The 27895-nt window shown below is 54.8% G+C and overlaps 2 protein-coding genes and 2 long non-coding RNA genes across 6 annotated transcripts; 1 reads left to right on the top strand and 3 right to left on the bottom strand.

The window, feature by feature from the left end:
* Positions 1-413: 413 nt before the first annotated feature.
* LOC123625282 lies at positions 414-7643 on the bottom strand. The gene is made up of 3 exons (XR_006730448.1): positions 7458-7643; positions 5529-6044; positions 414-632 (listed from the first exon to the last, which is right to left on the bottom strand). It is a non-coding gene; the product is annotated as an uncharacterized LOC123625282 (long non-coding RNA).
* DOK4 (docking protein 4) lies at positions 6838-19732 on the top strand. Of its 3 annotated transcripts, none has more exons than XM_045533643.1 (9): positions 6838-6990; positions 12146-12383; positions 15812-15919; positions 16074-16188; positions 16458-16577; positions 16673-16862; positions 17599-17737; positions 17893-18016; positions 18265-19732. In XM_045533643.1, exons 2-9 carry the CDS (start codon positions 12318-12320, stop codon positions 18381-18383), a joined length of 981 nt encoding a protein of 326 aa, XP_045389599.1. In that variant the 5' UTR covers positions 6838-6990; positions 12146-12317; the 3' UTR covers positions 18384-19732. The 3 variants fall into 3 exon arrangements, with proteins under 3 accessions (XP_045389599.1, XP_045389598.1, XP_045389600.1); XM_045533642.1 differs by lacking the exon at positions 6838-6990 and adding an exon at positions 11469-11549; XM_045533644.1 differs by lacking the exon at positions 6838-6990 and adding an exon at positions 11469-11549 and having other exon boundaries at positions 18317-19732.
* LOC123625283 lies at positions 7930-11090 on the bottom strand. The gene is made up of 3 exons (XR_006730449.1): positions 10932-11090; positions 9789-10088; positions 7930-8248 (listed from the first exon to the last, which is right to left on the bottom strand). It is a non-coding gene; the product is annotated as an uncharacterized LOC123625283 (long non-coding RNA).
* On the bottom strand, positions 19640-27064 carry POLR2C (RNA polymerase II subunit C). The gene is made up of 9 exons (XM_045533645.1): positions 26910-27064; positions 26702-26751; positions 24552-24620; positions 24349-24401; positions 22300-22428; positions 21850-21901; positions 21459-21627; positions 21233-21307; positions 19640-20640 (listed from the first exon to the last, which is right to left on the bottom strand). The coding sequence occupies exons 1-9, from the start codon at positions 26993-26995 to the stop codon at positions 20496-20498; spliced, it is 828 nt and encodes a 275-aa protein (XP_045389601.1). The 5' UTR covers positions 26996-27064; the 3' UTR covers positions 19640-20495.
* Between the last annotated feature and the right edge of the window lie 831 nt (positions 27065-27895).

The raw sequence follows: 27895 nt of genomic DNA on the forward strand, positions 1-27895 counted from the left end.
CTGTTTTTGTGGAGCACTGTGTCCCCAGTGCCAAGCGCGGGGAACAAAACAGGTGCTCAGATGTTTGTTGAATGAATTGATGGATCAGGGAGAGAGGAGAGGCCGGCCCAAGCACTCAGCCTCCCTTCACTGCTGGCTACATGCCTGTCCAGGGAACAGCTTGTATCACACGTGTGCTCCGGACGGCGGCCCGGGGAGAACTGCCAGGAGAGGGCCATGCGCTGGGAGGTGGGGCTGGAATGTCGCCGCCCTGGGCCTCCTTCCTGAGAGCTGCTCTCCGAGTCCGGCGGAAATTGCCCCTCGCCCGGCCTCCCCAGGAGGAAGCCGAAGGAGCAAGGGGGCCTCATGTCCTTCCTCTCCACGCCTCTCCTGGTCAGTCCCCTTTGATGTGAAGGTTCCTGGGGAGGCTGGTTTGTGTCACCGTTGAGGCAGGGGAGAGAGAGGACGAGGCCTCGTCTCAGCTGGCCGCCTGAGGGGCCAGGGGCACAGACACCAGCCTCTCACCAACGTCACTGGGGACGAATTCACCAGTGTGATGGCTGCGGTGGGACTGGCCAGGATTCTAGGGTCCCTCAGATTTCGTCTCCCCTGGGTCCGGCTCTGGGGAGCCTATCCTTTTCCCGAGAGCAGACCTGGAGGGGGGACAGCATGAACGAGGATCCCCGTATTTCTAGGTCATGTCAAGGCCCCAAGAAACAGTCTTCCCAGTCACCAGTTCAAGTCCTGGCGTCACTGTGTCATCTCGGACAGATTCTTCTACTTACTGGGCCTCAGTTTCTCTCCCTGTGAAATGGGGATCGCGATAACCTGCTCCGGACTGTGGTTCGCTAAGCTAGCGGGGTGTCCCCCAGGGGGGCCTCACCCACTGCGGGAAATAGAATGACGTCGGTCACGCTGCACAGGCGGCCCTGACCAACGCCTTGGTAATGCCCACGTGAGACGCAAAGCCTGTCTCTCAGCCGAAAGCGTGTTCACAGCTGAGGAATGAAAAGGTAACAAGATAAAAATCGGTCTGTCTGCTTGGTGGGGCCATTGGAGGCTGAGTGGACCATGAGCTTCCCATGACAGCGACAGCAGCAAGGAGCTAATAAAACAAACATAGCCGGGACCAGAGTGCTGCACCCTACGCTGCCCCAGGCCCCAGGCCCTGCATCCATAGCTTTGGGGCTCTGGTCACGGGCTTCAGAGCTGTGCCCGGCTGCATGGCCCTCATTTACCTCCCTAGTCAGTGCTGGGTAGGGGGGGCATTTGTCTGTAGATCTGGGGACAGCCCTGGTCCCACCTGTGATTTTAAACATGAGGGCCCAGAGGTTCTGGGGGAAGGAATGACTGGCCAATGGCCTCACAGCCAGAGTGACGTCAGACTATGACTGAGACACACCCTCTAGTCTCCATTTCAGTCTTTTCCTTGTAATCCACAGGGCCCCCCGCCCCACCCACACCCAAAGATGGAATGAACACCCACAGGGCACGACTTCTGGGTTCAGATTTGGCAACTGGACCTTGGGAAGATTTTTTAGAGTACTGGGTTACAAATACTTGACTTTAGGAAGCATATGAATAAAATAGTTCCATATTTTGAGATGTGATACATATAACATATGCTGTATTGTGATATATATCATATATATGCATTGTATGTCTGCATGCATGCATGCATGCATGGGTGCATGTGTATGGAATCATATAGTATGTCCTCTTTTTTGTCTGGCTTCCTTCACTTTCACTCAGCATAATTATTTTAAGATTCGTGTATGTTGCATTTATCAGCAGTTCGTTCCTTTGATTGCTGAGTTGCATTCCAATGTATGTATATATCTATAAAATTATTTAAAAATGCAAACGAATGGATAGTGACTGAAAGCAAATTGATGGACACCTGGGGGCTGCCAGGGGAGGGGGCAATGAAGGAGGAATGTGAGGGAGGGACGAGACTAGGGAATGATGCACATATTCACTAACCAGGTGGCACTTCCCTTCCCCTGCTGGAGCAGGATCAGGGACGCCAGCCCAAACAGAAGGCTTCAGCAAGCTCCCGATTCTCATAACATAACATGAAAATGTCCAGGTTTCCAAAAACTGGAAAACTCATACCAAGAATCAGAAAGATCTCACACTGCATGGAAAAAGAGTGTCAATAGATTCCGGCACTGAGATGACAGAGATGTTAGAATTATCTGACAAAGATTTTAAAGTCATTATAAAATGCTTCAGTGAGTAATTACAAATACACTTGAAACAAATGAAAAAAATAGAAAGTCTCAGCAAAGAAACAGGAAATATAAAGCAATCCAATGGACATTTTCAGCTGAAAAACACTAACTGAAATTCGAAGCTCAGTGGGTGGGCTCAACAGCAGGACACAGGGCACAGAGGAAAGAATTAGAGAACTAGAAGAGAGAACAATAGAAATTGCCCAATCTGAACAACAGAGAGAGAATAGACTGAAAAATAAAAATAAAAATAAACAGAACCCCAGGGACCTATGGGACTATAACAAAAGATTTAATATTTGTGCCATCAGAGTCCCTGAGAGGGAGAAGAAAGAGGGCAGGACTGGAAAAGTACTCAAAGGAATAATGGCTGAAAACGTTCCAAGTCTGGTAAAGACATAAACCTATGGATTCAAGAAGCTGAGTGAACCACAAAGAGGACAACCCAAAGAAATCTACTCCAAGACACCTCCTGATTAAACTTCTGAAGACTAAAGATAAAGAAAAATATATATTATAAGCAGCCAAAGATAATGGTACCTTACCTGCAGGGGAAACACAATGCAAATGACAGCAGATTTCTCATCATAAATCATGGTGGCCAGAGGGAAGTAGAACAATGACTTTCAAGGGCTGAAAGAAAAGGACTGTCACTGTCCTATACCCAGTGAAAATATTCTTCAGGAACGAAGGGCAAATCTAGACATTTTAAGATAAAGGAAAACTAAGAGAATTTACTCCTACCCTAAAAAATGGCTAAAGGGAATTCTCTAAACAGAAATGATTGAAGAAGGAAGCTTGGATCATGGAGATGGAGGAAGGAACACAGTAATCAGACATATGGGTACGACAGGCTTTCTCCTCTCTTGAGTTCTCTAAATTATGTTTGACAGTTGGAGCAAAAATTATCACATTGTCTGGTGTTGTTCTAAGTGTATGTAGAGGAAAATTTTAAGACAATTATAAATTGAGAAGGGTAAAGGGACTAAAGGGAGGTAATATTTCTATACTTCACTCAAACTGGTAAAATGATCACACCAACAGACTGATACCTACAGCAACCACTAAAGAGCTATGCAAAGAGATATACTCAGAAACATGGTAAATCAAAATGGAATTCTGAAAAATGTTGAAGGAACCCATAGGAAGGCAAGCAAAAGAAAACACAAATTAAACATTACGCAAGATAGGTAACAAAAACACTTGTACCCCCTTAATCAATATTTTGAAATAAAAAAGAGAACACAGAAATGAAAAACAGAACAAAAAGAAAACAAAAAATAAAAAGGCAAACCGAAGCTCTAGTATATAAATAATTACATTAAATGCAAATGGTCCAAATACACCAATTAAAAGACAGAGATTGGCAGACTGGATTAAAAAGTATGAAGCAGCTACTATATGCTGTATCCAAGAGACTCATTTGAAATATAATGATATAGGCAGGTTGAAAAATTAAAGAATGGAAAAAGATACATCATGCAAACACTAATCAAAGGAAACAAGGAGTGACTATATTAATATCAGCCAAAGTAGATGTATGTTAGGGTTCTCTAGAGAGACAGAGCTAATAGAATATATATAATAGACAAACAGATGAGTGGGGATTTATTAGGGGAATTAGTTCACATGATTCTGGAGGCTGAGAAGTTCTGCAATAGGCCGGCTGCAAGCTAGAGACCCAGGGATGCTGGCGGCGTGGCTCAGTCCAAATCTGAGAACCGGGTAAGCTGATTTCAAGAACTTATTATATAGCTAGAGTAATCAAAACTGTGAGCTATTAGCAGAGGAATAGACACACAGATTAATGGCATAGAACAGAGAAGGAAATAGGTCCACCTGATTTTTAACAAAGTAGCAAAAGCAATTCCTTCCAAAAGTGGAAGAGAGTCTTTTCAATAAATAGTGCTAGAACGAATTGGACATCCGTAGGCCAAGAAAACCAAAACCAAACTAAAACAAGCAAACAAAAAACACAAAACCTCTAGCAAATCTCACAACACCTTACAAAATTTAATTCAAAATGGATCACAGACTTAAATGTAAAACAAAATTATACAACTTTTAGAAAAAAACATAGAAGAAAATCCAGAGTTCTTAGATTTAGCACCAAAAGCATGATCCATATAAGGAAAGATAGATAATTTGAACTTTTTCAAAATTAAAAACTTTTGCTTTGTTAAAGACCCTGTTAAGTGTATGAAAAGAAAAGCTACAGACTGGGAGAAAATATATGCAAACCACATATCTGTCAAAGGACTAGTATGTAGAATATATAAAGAACCCTCAAAATTCAACAGTGAAAAAGCAAATAATTAGACCATGGGCAAAAAACATGAAGAAACAATTCATTGAAGAAGATACACAGAAAATTAGCACAGGAAAAGACGTTCAAAATTATAGACATTAGGCAGATGCAAATTAAAACTACAAAGAGGTACACCTTCATCAGAATGGCTAAAAAAAAAAAGTAGTGATAACACCAAATGCTGGCAAGGATGTGAAAAAAATTGGGTTATTTATACATTGCTGGTGGGAATGTAAAATGATACAGCCACTCTAGAAAATAGTTTGGCAGTTTTTAAAAAAATTCAACATACAACCATATGAACCAGCATTGCACTCATAGGCATTTACCCCTGAGACATGAAGACTTATGTTCATGTAAAAACCTGTACAAAAATGGTCATAGCAGCTTTGTTTACAATAGCCCCAAAGTGGAAACAATGTAGACGTTCTTCAATGGCTGTATGAATAAACAAACTATAGCACATCCACACCACAGAATGCTACTCAGCAATAAAAGGGACGAATTATTGATACATGGAACAACTTGGATGAACTGCCAAAAAGAGTCAATTCCCAAAGGTTACATACTTATGATTCCAATTATACAACATTCTTGAAATGACACAAGTATAGAAATGGAGACCAGATTAGTGGCTGCCAGGGTTTAGGGAGGGGTGGGAGTGGGAGGGAAGAAGTATGACTATCAAAGGGGAACGTGAGGATCTTTGTGGTAATGGAAATGTTGCATATCTTGACTGTAGCAAGGTCAATATCTGGGTTGTGATGTTGTACTATAGTTTTGCAAGACGTGACCATTGGAGGAAACTGGATAAAAAGTACTCAGGATCTCTCCGCATTACATCTTAACATGTGAATCCACAAATATCTCAAAATGAAAGGCCTAATTTAAAAAATTAGATGGTAATAGTATAGATAGAAGATTGGGCAAAAATTATGAAGATGGGAGAATGAAGAATGTGGGAAAGTCCACTCTAGAAAAGATGCCCTTCTATTGTGAAAACTCACTTTTTGTTGCTGCTGTTGTTGGCCAAAACTCCTCCAGAGGTTTCTGGTGTCGGAAAACAGTTTGCTGTGTTGGCTCAAGTGCTGGGAGCTTTATGGGCTGTGGTTTGAAGCAAAGCAGGTGGGGTCAAGTTTGAAAGATACATAGGGAGGTCAGGAGGTCGTGGCCCAGACCAGTATGGCCGCAGGGCCTGGGACGGCCACCTCCTCCTCTGGCAGTCTGGGGCTGGTTAGCTCAGGCTGGTCACAGGCACCATAGTGACCATCGGGGACATTTTCAGGGAAGCAGTCCCCTTAGAAGTCGTGAAGCCCAGGTGTCTCGGAGGCAGGGGGTGGACTCCATGGGTGAGTGCAGGGGTCCTGGTCCCCGAGTGCTTTAGCCCCTTCCCTCTGGCTGGACTTGCAGGTATTTTCGTGTCTCAGGATTTGGATGTTCAGGTGTGGACCATTGCTTTGGTTTGTATTATACTTACGGTCTAAAGCAGTGGTTCTCCAATGTTAGAAGAGTCACCTGGAGGCCTGTAAAACACAGATTTCTGGTTGAGACTCCCAGAAATTCTGATTTCATAGGTCTGGGGTGGGGCGGGGGATTTGCATTTTTAAAAAGTTTCAAGGTGGTGTCCATGCTTGTGCTCCGGGAACCACACCTTGAGAGGCCCTTCGCGTGCAACGGGGCAGACATGAAAAGCAGAGCGGGAGACGGCTCCTCCCCGCGGGAGGCCCCGGCGGTTTCTCTGGTCCCTGCCTGCCAAGGCCGAGCCCTGTGGTTTGTGACTCCCACGGGGCAGCGACCCAGCACCCGCGCGGGCCTGAGGGGCAGCGGTGAGTGTGGGGTGGAAGTCGGGCTGGGGATGGGGGGGTAGGGCATGGCGATGCAGGGGAATGAAATCTGGATTTGACGACCAAGTCTGGGGGACCCAGGATGGGGACACTGGTGTTTTGAGGGTGGAGAGGAAGCCGCGCGAGCGGCGCCCGTGCAGCTTTCTGCGAGGTCGCTGCGGGCTGGGGGCGGCCGGGCTGCGGAGGCCCCCGAGAGCGGCCAAAGGGGTAGGGGAGCAGTGGGCGTGTGATCATGGAAGTTGGGGTGCGATTAGGGGGCTGGGAGCCGACGTGGGGTTCAGCTCTCAGGCTCTGAGAGACATGTGAGATTGGGCTTTGGGGCCCGGGGAGGGGCGCGGGGGCCGAGCCCGGGTCCCCAAGGCGACCCGAGGGGGTGGCGCGGGCGCGCGTGTCCCGCGGCTCGGAGGAATACGGTAGGGCCGGCGCCGGGGGCGGGGCCGGCGGAGGAGGGGGCCGGCCGGGTCCCAGCCAGAGCCCCGCCGGCGGCCGCGCCTCCCTCGCCGTCCCCGCCTGCAGCCGGCGCCGCCGCCGCCCCGCCGCCCCCGCCGCCCCGCCGCGACGCGGGCATGAGCCTGCCCCGCCGCCCCGCCGAGCGGGCACCCCCGGCCCGGGCCTCGGCGCCCAGGTAAACAGGGGGGCGCGAGGCGGGGAGGGGGACCTAGGCCGCGCCGCGCGACCCTCACTCACTCCCACCCCGCGATCCCTCGGTCGCTTCCCGAACCGAGGACTCGCCAACCCTGGGACCTTCCTACTCTGTGGGGGGAGGGGTGCTCAGAGACCCGCCCCCCAAAGCCAGCGCCGGGGCCCTGAAACTCCCGGCGCCCTCCCCACCCCCGGCGCTCCTCTCCAGGGGACCCCAGGTCCGGAGCTGACCCCACCCGCTCCCACTCCTACCCGGTCAGAGAAACCCAGGCCCTGTGCTCCCTGGGCCTGCCGGCCGGAAGGGGCACAACCCAGCCCGCGGCAGCCCCCAGCCTCCTGCCTGCCCCCCTAGGGTCCCCTGTTCTCTCAACCCTTCCAGATTCCAAGAGACCGTTTTCTGTAGCCCGGCAGGCCCCCACTGCCCACCCCCTCCTGCATGAGCACACCCACAGCCTAGCTCGTGGCCAGTGCCTCCTGTCCTTGAACCTTTCTCTCTTGGTCCCGAACTCCTGTCCACCTTCTCCCACTTGGGCCCGGAGGTCTTGGGTCCGGTTAAATCCTTTCTGTCTTCCCAAAGGGACATGAGCCGGGACTGGGCACTTGAGTGATGTGGGCAGAGCGGGGGCTCTGTGCAGCCTGTCTGTCCCGACCCGTGGGGACAGGGCAGTTGCCGGGGCATTTGGATAGAGGATATGGGGGGGGGTGTAGGGGTCTGATGATCAGGGGAGGTGAGGGGCCTGGCCTCAGCTCTAGCAGGCACCACCCAGTGGGCAGGGGCTGGGCTTGCTTAGGGCATGTTCTTTTCCGGCCCCTTCCAGAGGGATGTGGCTCCACAGGCCATTCCTGTCCCCCCCACCTCCATGGATCCCAGGAGCTGTACCCTCTCTTGCCCAGTGACCTGCCTCGCTGTGCCTGGGCACTGGGTACTGCTAGTCCTTCCTCCCGGGCAGGGCAGCAGGGCTGGGCATGACCTCACCCCCCAACCCCAGCCAAGGTGGGGCCGCCCGGCCGGGCCTGGACACAGTGTCAGCGGCACGCTTTTCCCCGAGGCAGCTTTGAACCAAGCTGTGGGTCCTGGGCACGGCTGGTTCTCCAGTAACAGCAGTCTTCTGGCCATACCAGGCAGCGCTGGGGCCAGGGGGTGGGCGCCACTGCGCTGCTCACACACCTCTGGGAGCTGAGCCGGGTCGGCCAGATGGACCCGGCGGCGGTGGTGGGAGACGGGATGAGGAGGACAAATCCTGAAAAGAATGATCTGTTCGGTCCGCAAATATTGAGCACCGGCTCTGCACTAGGCACCATCTTAGGAGTGGGGATGGAGCTATGAACTAGACAGAGAAGGCTTGGCCACTGGGAAGCTGCCATTCTAGATGTCTGTCTGTGGCCGAGTAACAAAGGGACAGACAGATGAAGAACAAGAAAATCCCATGAAGATGCGTGTGATGAAGGCGGTGACACTGGGTGTTGGAGAGAGGCTGACTAGCAGGGTCCCTTTGGCCAGGGTGGTCAGGGAAGGCCTCTGGGAAGAGGTGAATGAAGTGGAATGAAGCTTGAGGCCATGCGAGGGAACAGTGTTGAAGGCGGGAACAGCAAGTGCAGTGGGAGGGAGTTTGGCATGGTGGGGGGTGGGCAGGGGACCAGGGGAGGACAGAGTGGCAGCCATGCGGAGAGCACAGCCCCACTTTCCTGGCTTAAGGGTCTGGGGCTGTTCAGATGTCCCCTCCTCCCACCGTTCCTCTCTGCCTACTTGGGTATTTGGTCTGTCTTTGCCGCCTACCTTGGATGGGACAGTGTTTTGGGTGGTGGCCCCTTACGGGGACCTGCATGGGGGCACGCCCTGCTGGCCCCTGATAATCACATAGGGTGGGGCAGGGCGAGGGGGCCAGGCCAGCAGGGGCTGGGAAATGTCTGTGGTGCTGGGGAGAATCCCACAGATGGGATCTTTGCCATGGGGTGGAGACAGCCAGATGACAGTGAGGTGGTGTCCAGGTAGGGCTGTCCCTGAAGCCCTGATAAGATCCCATCTGCGGGGAGGGGGGAGGCCCAGCCGGGCAGGCAGCCGCTCCTGCTCAATCATTGGCTGCCAGCCTCAGCGAGTAGCGTTTGTTCTGGAGCCAAAGCCTCCAGGCAGAATCCAGGTGCAGGGAGGGGGTGCCCAGAGTGGCTGCCCGGTGGGGCAGGTGGGCTTGGAGGGCCCAGGGACACCTGCCCTTCCTGGGGAGAGGAGCCTGGGGTCCCCGGCCTAGGGCAGGTTTGGTCTTTGGTTGAGCAGCAGTGTTGATGCCAGGCTGGGAGGAGGGATGGGGGGCCCCTAATCCCCCCCCATCAGAATCTTGAGAGGGGCGGCTGCTCAGAGTCACAGGCCCCATGGCCAGTGCCGGGGAAAGGTTGGACACCTCAGGTCCTCTCGAATCAGTGGCCATTATTCCCTGCCGTAGGCCCGTGAGAGGCCGGTGGTGGCTCAGGAGTGGCTCAGGAGTGATGGGGACAGTGGCCCCAGGGGCAGGCAGCGCAGGGGCTGCCTGGGCCCAATTCCTGACCTGCCTCCTGCTGAGCCTCAGCTGCCCTCCACTCCTTGAGCCACACCGGGCTTTGACAGGCTCAGTGTGGGAGCCGCCTCTCTCGCTTGCCACAGTGCAGTCCCTCTGGGTGACCCCACTTGACCTCACTGCCTGTCAGATTTGTGGGTCCACCGGTTGGCTGTTCACCCTCCCTCCTGACCTTCCCATTCCCCTTTGCTGTACCATTCGGGGTCCCGGGTCGGGTCTTGCTGTTGCAAACCTTATTGGAGACTGCGTGTGGCCAGGAGTGCCTGTGACTTGGGGTCAGTAGGCTGCCAGGACCTCACCACCCAGGCGTCCCCACGAAGGTCGCTGTTCCTGCTGATTAGTTCAGTGGGGCTGGTTCTGGGCCTGCGGTACGGGGCGGGTAGGGCAGGAGCACTCCTGAGAGCTGGGGCCACAGTCACCGGGGGGCTGCCGCTGGGAAGATGACTGATGGAGCCAGGAAGGAGCAGGCCCGCCTTGGGCAGGTGGAAGGCTGCCTTCTGGTAGTTTCCCAGCCCCATCTGCGCAGCAGCTCCTGAAAAAAAAAAAAAAAAAAAGCAGCCCTTGGAGTTTTCAAGACAGAAGCTCTGGGTCCAAAGTGGGTAGGCAGGTGCCTCATGGATTCATTTCCTCATTTAAAGTAGGTGAAGTTATTCTCACTTTTTACTAATGGGGAAACCGAGGCACAGAGAAGTTAAGTGGCTTGCCTAGGACTACACGGCCAGCTGGATTCACACTCCTGGTTGTGCCGTGTCTGGGCTGCCTCGGATGAAGCCAGGGCCCAGCGGCTTCTTGTAGCTGTGTTCTCAAAGGGGCCTCCGTGCCGCGGACCCCAGCCTGCTGGTCATCTTGCAGGGGAGCTCCACAGAGCTGCTCCTTGCCCTGCGGACAAGGCAGCCCCAGGGACAGCAGTGGAGACAGAGCTGGGAAAACTGACCCATCTCTGACTGCCAGAGTCCCAGGGAGGCAGGGCCATCGGGGATCAGTGCCAGTGAGGGGACCCCGGACCAGACCTTACGGGTGGCAGGCAGAGCATTTGGGCGTGGGAGGGTCTTGGACAGAGCTGGGATGGAAGGAGTGGATGGGCAGGAGGGGAGCTGAGGGGCCTCAGGGTGCAAGTAGGGTAGGGGAGCACTACCTCCTGTGCCCCTCCGCTTGTTTGTGGGTGCCCACGGGGTAGCCCCATCTGTTCCTTGTTAGGGACTCAACAGACAGGCCTCCCGGAGAGTAATTAGTGCCAAGCTGCTGGCAGATCCGGCACCACGCCTGCCCCAGGGCCCGTGCTGGCAGCACAGATACCCAGCTGACCCCAGAAATGCTCCGTTCCCGCCCAGTGATCTTGGGGACACAGTGGGGGAGGACCACGTTGCTGGCTTACCCTGCCCTTGAGGCGGGGTGGCAGAGAAGGCTTAGGTGGTGGCAGGCAGCCAGGCCACAGTCCCTTCCTCCCCCAGGTCAGCCTCCATCTCCGGTCCTGGAACTTCGCACTCATCCCTGGCTGGGCCCTGGGCTTGCTGTGTGGCCTTAGCTATGTGGGTTGCCCTCTCTGGGCATTCTTTTCCCATCTGTAAAATGAAGTGTTAGACCAGATCACTGCTGAGACCCCCCATCCCCTGAGTCTGAGCCTTTGTTACCTGTTGATCTGCCTGATTTGGGGTGGTCCTGCTGGTGCCCCCATTTGCTGCTCCATATTGACCTCCCCTTGGTGCCCCACACTGTCTCCTGCAATTAGCTCCTGCCGTGCCCAGGACGTGGGGGCACTGCTTGGCCTGGCCAGACCCCACCCTCACAGACTGGCCTGTGTTCCCAGCTCCAGGGCCAGGCCAGGCGTCTGCTTCCACGGAGGCCACCGCCAGCCAGCCCAGCATTCCTCAGGCTTATCTGGGGCCCGCCCAGCTGGACTCTGCCCTCCCACCCAGGAAGCGGCACCCAGAGTCCCCGGGGCTGGGAGCAGGGCCTGGGTGGGCTGGCCGTGATGATTCTCAGAGAGAACCAGGTATAGGACTGGGTGGGGCAGAGGGATTTGGGGGGCTGCTGAGCTGACAAGGCCACTTGTCTTTAACCTTGTGGAGTGCGGGGCTCACTCAGACACCAGACTCTTGGCCGTCTCCTTGGGCGCCCCTCCCGATCTCTGGGAAAGCTGGGGGGGCGGTCTGCAAGGGGGTTTTGCTTTTGGCAAGTTGCCCTAAATCTGCCCCAGAGTTGTGACAGTTGACAGGGCCAGGGCCCAGAGGGCTGAGGGACAGCACCTCCTAGACTAGACCCCGGCCCAGGGCTCCCAGCCGCCTCTCACCCTCGGCCCCCACCTCTGCCACAGAGCCCGAGCCGGTCCTCCCAGGAAGGGGTTAACTGCCAGCCCCAGCCGTGAGGGAGGGGACTGGGCTGGACCATTTTCCTCTGCTGCCTCCACCTCGGTTTTCCTGAATGGTTCTGCCGTCCTGGGGTGGGGAGGGAAGGGAAGGAAGAAGGGCGGGAGGAGGAGGAGGAGGGAGGGGGAGGAGTGTGGGAAGAGGAAGGAAAAAAGAGAGCGAGACAGCGAGGGGAAGAGAAAGATGTCACTGTCTCTAATCTCCCTGTCATTTTCATTTCCAGCCGGCGCCGGGCGAAGGAGCTGCTAGAACAATGCTGAGGCGGGCGAGGTGAGGAGCGGCCAGGCAGCCCGAGGAGTGTCTGGAACAGGTGATCGGAGGTGCGGGAACCGGGCACCTGGGCATCCCTCCCCTCGCCTCGCCAGGCCTGGCGCCCCAGGCACGGGGGAGAAACCATGGCGACCAATTTCAGCGACATCGTCAAGCAAGGCTACGTGAAGATGAAGAGCAGGAAGCTCGGGGTGAGCGACCCTGACCCGCGGCGGGGCGCTGCTGAGGGATGGGTGTCCGGGGAGCACTGATCCCCAGGTGTGGTGGCGGCACGGGCTGCCCGCCGGCTGCCGGGCATCGTGCGCCTGTGGTCTCGAGCTTCTCGCCAGCGGGCTGCCTGGCATGTGCCCGGGCTGGGCTCTGTCTGCGGCAGCCCCCGCCCCAGCAGGGCTGGCTGGCATCCCAGCCTCTGGGCCACTGGCTGGGCCAGTGGTGGCGGCGGCCGACGGGCAGGCGGCTCCCCTGCTATTGTTGAAGTTGTCTCTGCCACCGCAGGAGCGGCTGGAAATGCTGGGCTGTGTCTGAGCCCAGAGCAGCTTCTCTCTTCCCCTGGCCTCCCCTCCTTTCTCTGGCCTCCCCGCCCCTCTCCTGGCCTCTTTTCCTTTAAGTACTCCTCTCCCCTGCTTCCCGCTGCTTTCTGTGTGCAGGTATTTATTGCATTTGGGGTTGTGGTTTCCAATGTTAAAGAAAAGTGTTTGAAAGGAGGGCGGTTGGTTGTGGGGTGGGGTGGTGGGAGGGGTGCAGAGCTGATATTTCTGTGGTTTCCACATGAGAACTTTGGGCAAAATGACCCATTGCCCTGGGACGGGCTGCTTTCCTCCAAGTTGTTGGCAGGTGGCTCTGCACCCAGCCCTGTGCTGGGCGTGTGGAGGGGCTGCAGAGACGAGGCCTTGGAGGGCACCCACCCTTTCCCACCCCTGTAGGCCCCCCACTGGTGACGCCCCCTCAGAAGGCACGAGTGGGGCCGCACGGATCCGTGTAACAATCTTGATGAGGTTGTCGAGAGCCACCGCTATTCCTCTGCTGACCCCCCACCTCCAATGAAGGGTCTGGCAGCTGCCCCCTCCCCAGTAGGAAGGACAGCCCTGGTGACTGAGGTCGCCCAAAGTCTTGTGTTTGACCTGGGACTCCTGTCCCTCCCTTCCCTCCCCCACTGCCTTGATGGGGTGGGGGTGGGCTGGGCCTGAGAGGAGTGGGGAAGGCTGGGGAGGGGAGGGGCAGGGATCTGACAGCCGGCCCCCCTGCCTGGGCATCAGACAGAGCAGGGCTGGCCTTGGACAGGGGTGGTTCGTGCCCCTCCGCCTGTCCTGTGGCCCCGACGGGTCATGTTCAGTCTAGGCAGGGGCCAGCAGCTCACTGCCAGGAAGGTGATCATTTAGGCAGGGCTGAGCTGGGGGGCATGTTTGCAGTCTTACCTGAATTTTACCTGAATTTAAACTTGTAGCCCCAGTTTGGGGGCCCCGGTCTAGTAGGGACAGGGCCCTGGTAGCCGTCAGCTACTTTGCTCTCCCTGAGAGAGGGATTCAGCCCACTGACTTGAGCACAGAACAAAGAGAGAGGCTGGGGCCAAGGCAGGGAGGCCAAGGGAGCAGGGCCCAGCTTCTACCATCCCTCCTGTTCCTATGGCCTCGGACCTAGCATATCCCCAGGGGGCCACCCGGGCTGAGGCCCTGTCCCCGGCTGGGCGTGCCAGGAAGGCACCAGTCACAGGGGCAGCCACTTAGGCTCAGGAGACCAGGTGGCTGACAGGTGGGCACAGCCAGGGGGAGGGGTTGGGAGGTGGGGTCCCCCACGCGGGAATTCAGCCTCCCTCTGCAGACCTGAGCCTCACTTCCCTGAGGTGAGGGGCTGCAGTCACTCCCTGGCAGCCATTCCTGTCTCAGCCCAGAGGTGGGGGGAGGGGCTGGAAGCGCTGGGGAGCGACCCTCCTACCTGCCAGGGCCTTGCTCCCGGCTGGCTGTGGCAGAGTGTTTCTGAAGCACTGATCAAAGCCCTGGGAGAAGTGGGAAGGAGGGCTCTGGAGCGCAGTGGCTCCCTGGGGCTGTGCGTGTGTATCCTGTAACCAGGCAACCGGGGCGCTCAGGCCCCCAGGCCTTGTGCCCCTGACACCGCAGGCTGCATGGAGCCCACCCTGGCAGGGTGTATCTGGGTCAGCAGCATTCATTCATCCGTCCGTCCATTCACTCGCTGTCCCTTCATGTGGCCATTCACTTGTTTAGCGGAGCTCTGTTGACGAGGCTGCCAGGCTACGAGGGAGGATTCTGAAAATAAAATTCAGTGTCGGCCTTAAAGGTGCTCTGCAGCTGGGAGCCGAGGGCTGCCGGGGTTCCAGTGGCCAGGCCAGGTGCTGGGATAGGGTCAGGGCTGTAGGGGCAAACACGCCTCCTAGGGACCCAGACAGGAGCCAGAAATGCCCTGGCTCTGCGTGGCTTCTTGGGATGGGCACTGCCCAGGCCTGCTGCGCCCCGTGACCCCGCCTGCCAAGGACCCGGCGCATCACGGCAGAGTAGGGCCGCGGAGCGAGTGGGGCCCAGAGGCCCCTTCACCTTTTCTGCTGTGCCCTGGCCACCCCCCATTCTGCCAGTGTGCCAGTGACAGGAACAGCAGACGCCTGGGATTTTGGGGTGCCTGCTGAAAGGAGGGGACAACCGCAGCCACAGACTCGGGGCTGAATGGAGCCAGAGGCGGAGGCAGGGGCCGTGGGAAGGAGAGTCAGCAGCTAAGGCAGGTGGCTCGGGCCACCCCTCAGGTGTCTGACAGGCCACAGAGAATTAAGGTGGTTGGAGGCACAGGGGCATTGGCAGTGGTGGGCACAGGAGGGAAGGCGCCATGCTGTGAGGTAACCCGCGTTCCTGGCTCTGCCCCTTTACCCCCGACCCCCTCTGGCTTCCCAGTTGGAGCAGGGAAATACTGTCCTCCTGGCTCCAGGGCTGGCAGGAGAATGAAAAGAGGGTGTGGGACAGCCCCTGGAGACACGAGTGGGGGCCACCAACACCAAGGGCCCTCGCCTGGCTCGGAGAACAAGGGGTGTGGTGCTGTGCGGCCCGGCAGTGGGCAGGGGTCTAATCCAAGTCCCCAGGCAGACCCCTCAGTTGGGGCTGGCACTGCGGGAGCCCTGGCCGACGTCACGTGCAGGGGGCCGTGGGGACCAGCTCTGGATCTAGACATTCTGTTGTCAGTACCAGCACCACCATTTGTTAGCTGTGTTGGTGCCTCACTTTGCCCATCTATAAAATGGATGTTGACAGAACGGACCTGAGGAGCGGCCCTAAGACTGAAGAGTGCTAGTAACACGGTGTGTGCGTAGGAAGCACTCACAGATGCTGGCTCCTTATAGTAGATTCAGAGCTGTGTGCACAGTACACGCTAACTCAGAACGTCCTCTATGGAACAGCATCTTGGAGCCAGCCAAGAAGTGACGCCCTTTCGATTTGGGGACAGGCTCTCTCCCAGGGAGGTGGCACTGCTGGTGACTCCTTTCGCAGGCTGCCCCGGGCCGGGGCTCCAGGGAAGGCTGTGCGGCAGTGCCCCCTGCGGCAGGCAGGGGCAACTGCAGGGCCGTGCTGGCTGGGGTGGGAGCGGTCCAGGGGGGCCTGACCCCTGCCATCTGGCCCCACAGATCTACCGGAGGTGCTGGCTGGTGTTCCGGAAATCCTCCAGCAAGGGGCCCCAGCGGCTGGAGAAGTATCCGGATGAGAAGTCAGTGTGCCTGCGAGGCTGCCCCAAGGTTAGGGGGCCTGGGCCCTAGCTCCCCCACCCCCATAAGCAAAGATGATTTGCCGAGTCCTGAGGTCTGACAGCACCCTCCTGGGGTGGCAGAGCCATGGGGGTGCTGGGGTGGCACACTAACCTGGCTAAGTCCCTTGTGGATGCTGTCCCAGGTGACTGAGATCAGCAACGTCAAGTGTGTCACACGGCTCCCCAAGGAGACCAAGCGGCAGGCGGTGGCCATCATATTCACCGATGACTCGGCACGTACCTTCACCTGCGACTCAGGTGAGGCACCGCGTGCAGGCCTCCGTGGGGTCTCCCTGGGCATGGCTGGTGGTCTGGCCGGGAGGCAGGGCAGGGCTAGCCGTGGGTGGAGATGGTGACACGGGGGTGCCCCTGAGGGTGCAGCCCCAGAATCGCGGTGGGGCAGGCAGGCGGAGTCCATTGCTGTCACCCTCCCTTCTCGCCATGGTGGGGTAACGCGGGCTGAGGCAGATGGGTCAGCTGCTGGGGGACGCTGAGCTGGCAGCATGTCGGGGTCCCATTTTCTGCAGAGCTGGAGGCTGAAGAATGGTACAAGACACTGTCTGTGGAGTGTCTGGGGTCGCGGCTAAACGACATCAGTCTGGGAGAGCCTGACCTCCTGGCCCCAGGGGTGCAGTGTGAGCAGACAGGTGAGGCCTGGCCCTGGGGGTAGGGGGAGGAAGAGGCAGGGAGGAGGGCCCCCTCCCGGACACCTCCAGGCCCACTGTGCCCTCCCCCGCTGCAGACCGCTTCAATGTCTTCCTGCTGCCCTGCCCCAACCTGGACGTGTATGGCGAGTGCAAGCTGCAGATCACCCACGAGAACATCTACCTCTGGGACATACACAACCCCCGCGTGAAGCTCGTCTCGTGGCCCCTCTGCTCGTTGCGCCGCTATGGCCGGGACGCCACACGCTTTACCTTTGAGGCTGGCCGGTAGGACCCTCTCGCCTGCCCACCCCTGTCCCTCCGTGGTCACGATGGTGGCTGCCATTTGCTCTGTGTCAGGCACTGTGCTAGGAACTTGGTTTATTTATTGGCCTAGCGATCCAAAGGGGAATGTAATGTTCCCATTTTACAGATGAAGAAACCAAGGCTCGGAGAAGTAACTTGCCCACGGCAGGCAGAGCAAGTGAAGCTGTTTACCAAAAGTTCAACTGCTTGGGCTCGAGTGGAGTCCTGGAACCGGCACTTACTAGCTCTGTGATTGTGGACTTGAGTCTGTTTCCTCATCTGTCAAATAGGTGACAACAAAAGTAGCCACCCTCACAGAATCGTGGTGAGGATGGGTGTCCCCTATCTTGAACTCCAGAGTCAGCTTGCTCACAGTTAAATTCTGTATAGTCCTTTGTGTGACCTTGGGCGAGTTACTTATCTTCGGTATGCCTCGGTTTCATCTGTAAAATTGTTCGAGAAAACGCATGATAATGAGGAAACTAAATAATGCACAGACCAAGAGGGTGGTGACAGAGAAAACTGGGTTAATTTCTGTGAAGTGTTTAGACCGCCCCACCTGACACACAGACAGTGCTCAGTACCTTTGCACCATGTGGTCAGACTCCCAGACCACAGCCCTGCCTGCTCCCCAGGCCGGGGGTGCAGCCACAGTTGTGGTGATGTGTGTGTGGTGGAGTCCCCACCACCTTACGCCCCATGTCCCCTGTGTCCCCAGGATGTGCGACGCTGGGGAAGGGCTCTACACCTTCCAGACACAGGAGGGGGAGCAGATTTACCAGCGGGTCCACAGTGCCACCCTGGCCATCGCCGAGCAGCACAAGCGGGTCCTGCTGGAGATGGAGAAGAACGTGAGGGTGAGGCGGGGCCATCAGTCCAGGGTGCAGCGTGGGCAGGTGCCTGGGGTCTGCCCGCTCAGTCTCCTGCCAGTGTGTAGAGGCTGGGTGCTCGGGGACAACGTAAGCTGCTGTCCCCAGTGCTGACAGGAGGGACCCTCCTCTCCACCCCACAGCTGCTGAACAAGGGCACAGAACACTACTCGTACCCCTGCACACCCACCACCATGCTGCCCCGCAGTGCCTACTGGCACCACATCACAGGTTCCCAGAACATCGCTGAGGCCTCCAGCTATGCCGGTGAGTCACTTCCGTGCCCCACATCTACAGTGACCACCCGGAGCCACAAGCTAGCCTGAAGAGGGGAACTGGGGTCCAAAGGCCTTTAGGGAGGGAGGCAGAGCTGGCTGGCTCAGCTCAGTGGCACGAGGACACACGAAGGAGGGTACGTTGTGCTCTGTACTGCCAGGCTCTGTGGAGGATGAGGCCTGCCGGGCAGGGGTCTTTTGACCTGGATCTCAGTTCTGAGCCTGCTCCTGTGCCCACAGGTGAGGGGTATGGGGCAGCCCAGGCCAGCTCAGAAACGGACCTCCTCAACAGATTCATCCTGCTAAAGCCAAAGCCCAGCCAGGGGGACAGCAGCGAGGCCAAGACCCCATCCCAGTGACAGCAGTGCTGAACACAGAGGACTGCTGGGGGCCGCCTGCAGCGTACCGTGCACAGCCAGCCCCAAGGGGCTGCTGGCCAAGAGCCTGGAGAAAGGGAGCAAGCTGCCCCCTCCTTGCCCCCAAGGGTGAGGCTGGACCGAGGCAAAGGGCTGGCCACACCACCTGAGCATGTGTGAGGGGCTGGCGCTACTGTGGGACTATATACTGTTAATGATTTTAATATATATGGCTTATGACATATTCTATATTAATGAGATTGCCCCTCTATCCTTCCCTGCCAACACATCCACATTTTTGAATCCCATGACCAGGCCACGGTCAGGGCTGGTTTTGAGTACGAGGGCAGCGGTTTCCCTGTCCTCCGTGGCACACCCCCTGCTGCCAGGACCCGTTTGAACTGCCAGGGCCAGAGGAGGGGGACAGTCAGAACTCGAGGCTGGCATTCTGACTGCTGGCTTTTCCCAAGCAGCCCAGGGGCCAAGACAGCAGGTGGCTTCCCAGTTCCTCTGGGCCTAGAATGGCACAGGAAGGATCTAAACTTCCATTGTGTCACCTGCCAGCCTTGCACTTGGAGTCTTAAGCAGAGGTGACGTCTGGTTGATGCCTCAGGTGAAAATGTGGTTTTAAAATGTAATTTCCACACAGGCTCCTTCCAGTAGGCTGAGAAGATGCCCTCGGGCCTGTGGAGGAAGGCAGGGCTGAGGCAGGGCTGCGTGGGGAGCGCGCCTGCTGCCCCTCTGGCTGACCAGGGCTGGACGGTGCCTCAGCAGAGGGAGCCCCTGCGCCCCATGTCTGGCCACCCCTTGTCAGCCAAGAGCATTCAGAAACCAAGACCTTCCCACTCTCTCCTCCCCACATGGTGCTGAGGCTCCCTGCTGAGACGCAATTAAAGCAATTCATTTTCTAGTGCTGGTATTTACCGACTACCATGCAGAAGGGCTATCTTTCTATTCACATCAAACCTTTGGTTGCGTGGTTTTTTTGTTTTTTAAAAAATACTTTAGGTTCTGATTTGTGGGACTTGACCTTCTTGTAAATAACGACTATTCAAGTTGTGGCAGGACGATAAAGAGGCCCCTCCCAAGGGAGCCCTAGAGCCAGGGAGGTGGCTTAGCCAGCTTGGCTCTGAATGTGACCCAGAGAATGACCACCCAGAGGCATGAGCTACCCTGAGGAGGGGAACTGGGGTCCAAAGGCCTTTGGGGAGGGAGGCAGAGCTGGCTGGCTCAGCTAAGTGGCACGATGACGCATGAAGGAGATTATGTTGTGCTCTTTATTGCCAAAAATAAACACTTTTAAAAAGACAACTACTGTTAATCAATAAATATCCCTTCCTTTCTGTACTGCATCTCTGGTTTTCTCCAAGCTGCCTAATTAACTGCTTGGGTCTGTTCCCGGCTGGAGACAGTGCTAAGGGGTAAGGCCAAACCTTCACATGGAGAGATGAATTCTGTATCTGGGAGGGGCCTGTTCCCCCCCCAAACTAAATGATCAGGCCATGAAGATTGATTTCGTAACTGCCAGGTAGAGAATGAAATATCATGCTGATCTGTGGGGGGAGCGCGCAGCCAGGGTCTAAGGCTATTCTCAAAAGGTTACATCTCAAGTGAGGGAAGCCTGGGAATCTGAAGTACCGATAGGCTGGCCCTGGGGAAAGACTGAACGGGTTTATAGGCTTCCTTGGTGAAGATTCTCGCACTCAGTCCTAACACTAGAAACGTAAAGTACAACTGTGAAAACTCCTCCTCTTGGGCAGAAAGAGTTTAAAGGAAAGAGCTGGAATGACCAGGAGAGGAGAGGTCCAGCTCAGCTTTCTGAGTAGGAGGCAGCACAGCCCCTGTGGGCGCGTTAGGCAACAGGCCGGAAGGGATGTCTTGGGTTCTGGGGAGCACCGCTGGCCATCAGTAGGCACGGCCAGTGAAAGGCTGTCCTGCCTGAGTAGCAGTGGCATCCCTAGTAATCTATCTGTGACCCCTTCTAGTTGGTACTGGTGACTTGCCAAGAAGCTTAAGCAACAGCAGAACAGATCTCAGGAACTAGAAGTCTCAAGAGACACCCCAGACCCCACTGCTGGCTTGAATCCCCTTTGTGCGGACACAGGCGGGCGGCAGCTAGTTTATGGTGAGTACATCACTCTGGATCTCGTGGCTTAACTGAGTCTGTAGATCACTCAGCTTCTTCTTCAGTCCGGAGAGGGCTGAGAGGACAATGGTTTCGGGGCGCAGAGAGCCACAGGACTCCACATTGTAGTAAAACCTAGGAGGCCAGAGTCCAGTGAGAGGCCTCACGAGGCAGGCTGGCCGGGCGGAGCCGCGGCCACGGACAACCCTTCCTGTGCCTGGGCCTTGACTGCGCTCCCACCAGGAACTGACCTCCTTCCACCTAAGACCCCTCACAGAGTGGCCCCACCCACTCTGCAGGACCCCAAGGAGCCCACAGTACCTAACAAGCAACTATGAAAACCCCCAAACATTCTGCATGTGCATCCCAGACTGACATGGAAAATCCAGCCAGCGGGGACCACGTGCTGCAGCCCCTTCACAGTCATCGCTGCAGGACATCGGCCAATTTCTGCCCCTAGATTGGACCTCAAGAGTCTCTTCTTTGGGGGTGGAAAGTTAGAATAGGAACAACTTGCATAATTAGAGGGCCTCTCTTTCTCAGTGACCCAAAGGGGCCGATGACTGGCCCTAGGCATGTGCACACGCCACGGGCTTAGTTTAGCAGAGTGGCCCCTGCTCGGCTTATGACGACTGGGACATTAGGGAGAGGGGCTGCCTAACTCAGAGCCTGCAGCAAAACCACATCCTTACACACTCCAGCTTCCCACGCCGGACCAGGGGCTTACCTCTCTGGCTTGCCGTTGGGGTCATAGGGAGCCTGTGACTCGTCCTCATCCAGCTCCGAGTACTCACTCTTTGGCCTGAGGTCAAACACAGGTCAGCACAAGGTTGCGACCGCTGCTTTTAGGGCACTGAAGTTCTTGGAGAGCCTGCTCCATCTCAGTCACTAGCAGCCACTTCCACCCCCACCCCCTTCCTAAACTCCTGCCTCCACTCTTATCTGGAACATACCATTCCTCAGGCTTGGGGTACACTGTGTGCCTCAGGGCATTGTCTGGATCGTATTCAAAAGCCACCCCTGCAGTAGGGTTCCACTTGGCATGTTCTTTGCCAAAACCTTTTTTGGCATAGGCTCGAAGTCTGAGCTCCTGGCCCTTTCTCAACTTGACGATGAGAATGTCTGCAGGGAGATGTACGAGTCAGTCAAGGGCAGGAGAGGCCTGGTTCTCCAAAGCCTGACCCGGAAGTGTCACTAGGAGACCATGCACATCTGGAAAAATGGGTCTAGATGCAATTTACAAGGACACCAGGCAGCACAAAGGCTGTGTCTGGCCTCTGCTTCCCTCTAGTCCACACAGCAAGACATCAGGAAGGCGTCTGCCCGCTCGCTCCAGTGCCTTACCGTCCTGTTCCACATAGTCATTGGGGTCATTATCTCGGTTCCGGGATGTCACCTGTAGGGAGCCCAAACAGAAGCATTTATCAGCTACTCACCTCCCAGTCACCTCCTCTGCCAACCATCTCCCAGCACCAGTCTGTCAGCCAGGGAAGGGTGCTTGGGAAGGAGGTGGCGGAGGTGCCTCTCAGGATGCCATCCCCCACTTTGTGATACGGTGATAGCCTTCTCAGTCAGATCAATTCCCCAGCCTTTAAAAGGGTCCTTGGGTGACACATAGCACCGATAATGCTTCTGCCCAAGAAGAATCCAGAATTAGTACTTCTATGCATCAGTTTAAGGCAGAGGGTAATAGGGAAGCCAACATTTTGTAAGGGTCAGCCTCAGTCTGGCCCACTTGGAGCCAGAAAGAGAAGGGCGAAGGCCCGGGCAGGGAGGGTGCTCTTGTGCACTGACTGGAATGACCCGAAGGTTGTTGGAGACGAGGTCTCGAGACGTGACGTGACGAGTCTGGTCTTCATTGCACCGCACGTCAAGGGTGAACTCCACCGAGCACTCGGGGCAGAACTCTTCACACGTGCAGTCCTGAGGCAGGAAGTGAAGCAGGAATGAGTCTCCTTCTAGGTAATGAATCCTCACTTGGCTCCCTGCTTCCAATACCCAGTTCCTTATGTTTCTTCAGCTGTAAAAGGGGTTGGTGACAGTCTCCAGGCTCTCAGGGGCTGGGACAGTCTGGTAGTCCATTCTCATGGACTACCCAAGTTTAGAGACAACCTGTATCCACGTGCTGGTACCCACATTTCCTTCCCACACCCACCACTGCCAGGCCACCGCTGGGAGGCGCGCTGCTAACACCTATCTCACTGTGCCCTCGGAGAACCACTGCTATCAAGGGAGGAGACCATGCTTTCATTCCCTATGGTTCAGCTCCCCGTGAACTAAGTGGACCAGCCTGGGAATGTAACCATCATCTAAAATGAAACAAGCCAGGGAACAACAGGAAAAAGTGCTTTTCAGGTTCTAGACTACTGACCTTTTCTGAAAAAACTTTTCTATCATAGAAAATTCCACATATACACAAAAAACAGAGAAAAGTACAATAAACTGCCACAATGTAACCATCTCCCAGTTTCCATAATTATAAACATTTTGCCTTAAAACAACTGATGCATTCATGTATTAGGGACTATCTGTTACAGTTTAATTTCAGGCAAGAGAGTTACTACCATGTATTCAAGCAAGCTGTTTTCTCCCTCACACCAGCAAGGAAAATTCAATGTGCTTTTTTTTTTTTTTTTTTTTTGAGACAGAGTCTTGTTTTGTTGCCCAGGCTAGAGTGAGTGCTGTGGCGTCAGCCTAGCTCACAGCAACCTCAAATTCCAGGGCTTAAGCGATCCTACTGCCTCAGCCTCCCGAGTAGCTGGGACTATAGGCATGCACCACCATGTCCAGCTAATTTTTTCTATATATATTTTTAGCTGGCCAGATCATTACTTTCTATTTTTAGTAGAGACGAGGTTTCGCTCTTGCTCAGGCTGGTCTCCACTGACCTAGAGTGATCCACCCACCTCGGCCTCCCAGAGTGCTAGGATTACAGGCATGAGCCACCGCGCGCGCCTGGCCTACCAATTTCTTAAAAACAGAAATCTGGAGATATGAAACAAATAGGGCAAAATGTTAAATTGTGACCAAGTGTTAGGTGGGAGCATGGGTATTTGTTATCCTAGCTCCACACCCTTTTGTGTGCTTGCATATTTCTTTAAAAAGAAAACATGTATTTATAAAATACATCAAATTGGCCACCACGAAAATGACATGCCTTTGGGAATATAGGAAAACAGGTAGCTTCAGGATCACCCACAGCCATCTAGAGGGAATAGCCTCAAGCTGTTATTTAGTGCAGTCCTAGTGAAAGGATGAAGGTGTAACCTACTCCCACCCACTCTCTCCTCACTGCTAAGGTCTGTTAACACACCAGCAGACGGAGCGGACACGATCGGGACAGGGGCTGAGACCGTGAGTCTGCCCATGCTTAACTAGCATCACCTATGGGGAGAGGCACGAATCTGGCAGACACCAGGACTAAGTCCCTCGGGTGCTGCTCCTATGGCAACAACTTGCACTCCCCCTCTGCTCCTTGTCCTTGCCACACACACACCCCTTTCTGTTGACTCCCTTTAGCCTCCTAGGCCCCTGCCACTGGGAAGAGATGCTCTGGAAGGAACAGCTCCCCTGTGCAGCATAACTGGGCATTCTGTTGGATAGCCCCCTTTGTGTGGCTGGCTGGTGAGACTCCCTGATGCCCTGTGTGCCTATCAATCTGAAGCCCCATCAGCACTGAGGACCAAGGCCTGCCTCAAGCTCCAGACAGCATCTCCACCCTGGTGTTCTAACACTACTATACAATCCAAGCTGGGCGCAGGATGTCAGCAACAGTCCCTCTGAGAACTGAAGCTGTGCCCGCTCCGCCCTCCCCCAATCCATCCACCCAATCACGCAGCATACCCGGGAGTACTGCAGCTTGTCCACAATGTCATCACTGATGAGGGGAATTAAGCCTGTAAGGGAGAAAGACATGTTAAAGAAGGCCAAACAGCCAAGCCTAAACAAGAACCTAGAAGTCCCTTGGGGGTGGGGATTGGCGGAGGCCCCCTCCTCTGACAACAGGCACAGCACCCTCCCTTTAACCTTCCAAAACTAGCACTCACCAAGTCTGTGAGCGATGAACTCATCGTGGAGGACTGAGGAATTGGCATCAATTTGAACCCAGTCAATGGCTTAAAAAAAGGAGGAAGCAGACATGCAATTTAGCCATCAAATTCACGTAAAGACTTAGAGCAATGGTTCTCAACATTTAGCAGTCACCCAATGCATGCTAAATTGGAGATGCCTAGGCCAGAGATACTGATCCCACAGTGCTAGAATGAGGCCAAGAATCTGCAGTTTAACAAGAACCATGCATACCACAACCCACCTTCCTGTCCAGGTGAATTTAATGCAGGAGGTTCCCTAGATGTGCTCTACACAGAAAAACACTGACTTAGAGAATACCATGGGAGTGGGAATGTTTCCTTGAGCTGAATATTTTCCATGAGAAGCACTTAAATAGGCCACCTTTGCCAACACCAGAACACAACCTATTTGGGCACTTAAAAGTTAGAGAAAACCTCACAGAAATAACACGGACTCAATAGTCAATACCTCATTTTATGATTTAATAACCAGATCACCTCATTTTGTGCTTTATTATCCTCAATCAACAAATGTTTACTGGATTCCTTTAATGGGCAAGGCACACAAAATATAAAACCCAATCCCTACCGGTAATGAGCTGGCAGGAGGGTAAGAACTGTACTATCACATGTGCTTGACTAAGATGCACATTTATTCATTCATAAACAAATATCTGCACATAACCAATTAAATCCAGAAATCCAATGGCATCACAGTCCAACTGCCAATGAGGGGCATGGACACTAGGAACAAAGGCCAGAAGAGGCCTGCTTTGTCCTGCTAGGCTTCCTATTACTTCCCCAACCCAAGCCAAATAAGGACCACGACCAAAGCTTTTCTGACTCTTTACTCCCTCTGGCATACCCTTAGCCGCTCCTGTGCAGGTTAAAATCCTCTGAGCCTCCTAAAAAACCAAGCCTTGCCCGCCTCCATGCTCTGGATGTGATCACTCCCTGCCTCTGAACTCCTTTCTCACAAAACTTTGTTGAGACTTCCCTCAAGACACTTGCCTTGTGTCATGTTTGCATATGTCTTGTCTCTATCTCAAGCTCCAAAACATTCCTTGAGGCAGAGTATTGAGATGTCTTTGTACTCCTAGCATGGCTGCTCAATGTTATTTGCGGAACTGGATTTGTGAAGAAAGTGGCATTTAGACTCAGAATGTCAGGGCTGCATGTCAAAGTATTAATACAATTCCCTCATTTTACTCATGAGGAAACTGAGGCCTAGAGGCATGAAGTGATTGGGCAAAGGGAGGACCAGCAATCCAAGCTGAGTTGAAATGACTGGGGGTGGTGGTTGCGGATGAACTACAATGTTCTCTTGCTTACTGGGCATTTGGCCTGCTTACTTCCTTAAAAACAAGTCTAAACAATTGATGCAGGAGCTATGACTGTGGTATTTTATACAAGTGTAGTCCATGCATCAAACACTTGGAGCAGAGTGGCTGGAACCAGACCAGAAACAGATCTTCCGTCTAAGGTTCAGCTGCACTGTAGCTAGGCTTCTGAACTACTGACCAAAGTCCACCTTGTACTGATGTTGTCGGTGGATTCATCTCTCCCCGGCAACCTCACTGTGAACCTCGTGAGGGCAAAAACCCTGTTCTATTACAGCTTTGCATCTCCGGTGCCTACCACCATGCCTGGCATGTATATGCTCCATAACTGCAGTTGAAGACATCTACCAGTACTGAACATTCACTAAACGCAAGGCACTTCGTATGGACTACATTACTTAATCTAGGATACCACCCTGATGAGTACCATGAGTGGCCACAGAAGTTTAGTAACGTGCGCAAGTTTCACAAAGACAGTAAGTGGAAACAGTATTCGAACCCAAGTCAGCACATCCCTAAACCGCGCGCCTGAGCGCATACAGTGCAAGGGTGGACCCAAGCGGCCCGGTTACCGAACCCTGCTGTGCGGCGGGCAACACGGAACCCCCCTTGTGGGTTCGGTAACAGCCGTGGGAGCCGGGGAGGTGGCCAGCAGTGGCCACTGGGCCTAGGGCCCAGGGTCCGCCCAAGTCTCCAGCACTGCAGTCTTCTCTGCACCCCACCCTCACCCCAGGACAGTAGCCCCAAGGCGTGTGTGGGGATGGTGGGACGGCCGGGGTCGCTTACCTATTATGGGAACCTCAGCAATGAAGACCCTCCGAATAGAATTGGCCACCCTGAGGGATGAGAAACCAAGCGGCGTGAGGCCCCGCAGCCCCACATTTCCAAAGCTAAAGCTCCGACACGGGGCGGCGGCTCTGCTAGAACATCCCCCCTCCCCCACCCCGGCCTCCGGCGCTCCCGAGCCGCCCGCCTCGTCCCTCGGCAGCCTTACGCCAGGTCCGTATTCTCAATGATGAACTTGACGTTCTCGTCGGTGAGCTCCGTGATCCGCACGGTGGGCTGGTTGGCGTACGGCATCGCGCCCCTCGCCCGCCGGCCTCTGCGCCCTTCCGCCGCGGCCACCGGAAGTCGGTCAGCGCGGCCCCGGCCGCCTCGCGGAGATGCCTCGCGGAGATGCCTCGCAGCGCCACCTGCTGCTCGGAGGCCGGGACTGCCCGGGCCCGGCGTTTTCTACGCCCACCTGCTTTAAAATGCACCAGGTTCAGCCTTCTGGATGCGGTTTAGCAAAACGTGCGACGCCCTCGACTCAACAATAACACTTGTAAGATTTCATACTGCAGAAATACTTGCAGCTCTAAACTAAGATACATGTGCAAGGACGCACAGGGCAGTACAGTTTGTAATGGCAAAAGATAAACAAAACTCACTAGCCTTTGACAGACCTGAATAAATGTATACACATACAAATACTATGAAGCTTTTACAAAGAACGAAGCAAATTTGCATATCTATGGAAAACTAAGAGTATACTTTAATAATGCACGTATACTTTAGCAAAGTATACCTGAATGAAAAGCATATGCCCTTTCCCTTCCACTCTCAAGCGGGGGCCACGCACTTCTGAAAACTGCAGGAAAAGACGCGACGCTCTTTAACATAAGGCACCATTCTGTGCACCTGTGGGGAGCGAGTGGGAGCTCTCCATCGCTGCATCCCCAGTGCCTGGCAATGTACACTGGGTAGGGTGTATGCCCCATAGAGAATTACTAACGTCCCTTAAAGAGCCTGGAAAGAGGTTTGAAGGGGCCTCAAAAAAGTGGCAGCTGCTCACACAGAGGCCCTAAGATAGAATTTGGCAGGAGCTACATTTAGAAGGCAGGAGAGTAACCAGAGGATAAAGAGGAGTTTGCCTTAGCAAGGAGTCACACCTTCCCCTAAGACAGAGAAGGTGAGAACTGCCTTGCTCCACAGCCTGTC

The sequence above is a fragment of the Lemur catta genome, chromosome 20, assembly GCF_020740605.2.
Source record: "Lemur catta isolate mLemCat1 chromosome 20, mLemCat1.pri, whole genome shotgun sequence".
Classification (NCBI taxonomy): Eukaryota; Metazoa; Chordata; class Mammalia; order Primates; family Lemuridae; genus Lemur; species Lemur catta.

Coding starts and splice junctions, on each gene's coding strand:
- DOK4 (XM_045533643.1), top strand. CDS start 12,318: ATGGCGACCAATTTCAGCGACATCGTCAAGCAAGGCTACGTGAAGATG. Junction 15,920..16,073: donor GCCTGCGAGGCTGCCCCAAG/GTTAGGGGGCCT, acceptor ATGCTGTCCCAG/GTGACTGAGATCAGCAACGT. Junction 18,017..18,264: donor TGAGGCCTCCAGCTATGCCG/GTGAGTCACTTC, acceptor CTGTGCCCACAG/GTGAGGGGTATGGGGCAGCC.
- POLR2C (XM_045533645.1), bottom strand. CDS start 26,995: ATGCCGTACGCCAACCAGCCCACCGTGCGGATCACGGAGCTCACCGAC. Junction 24,621..26,701: donor TGCTGAGGTTCCCATAATAG/GTAAGCGACCCC, acceptor CCTTTTTTTAAG/CCATTGACTGGGTTCAAATT. Junction 21,902..22,299: donor ACAACCTTCGGGTCATTCCA/GTCAGTGCACAA, acceptor GGCTCCCTACAG/GTGACATCCCGGAACCGAGA.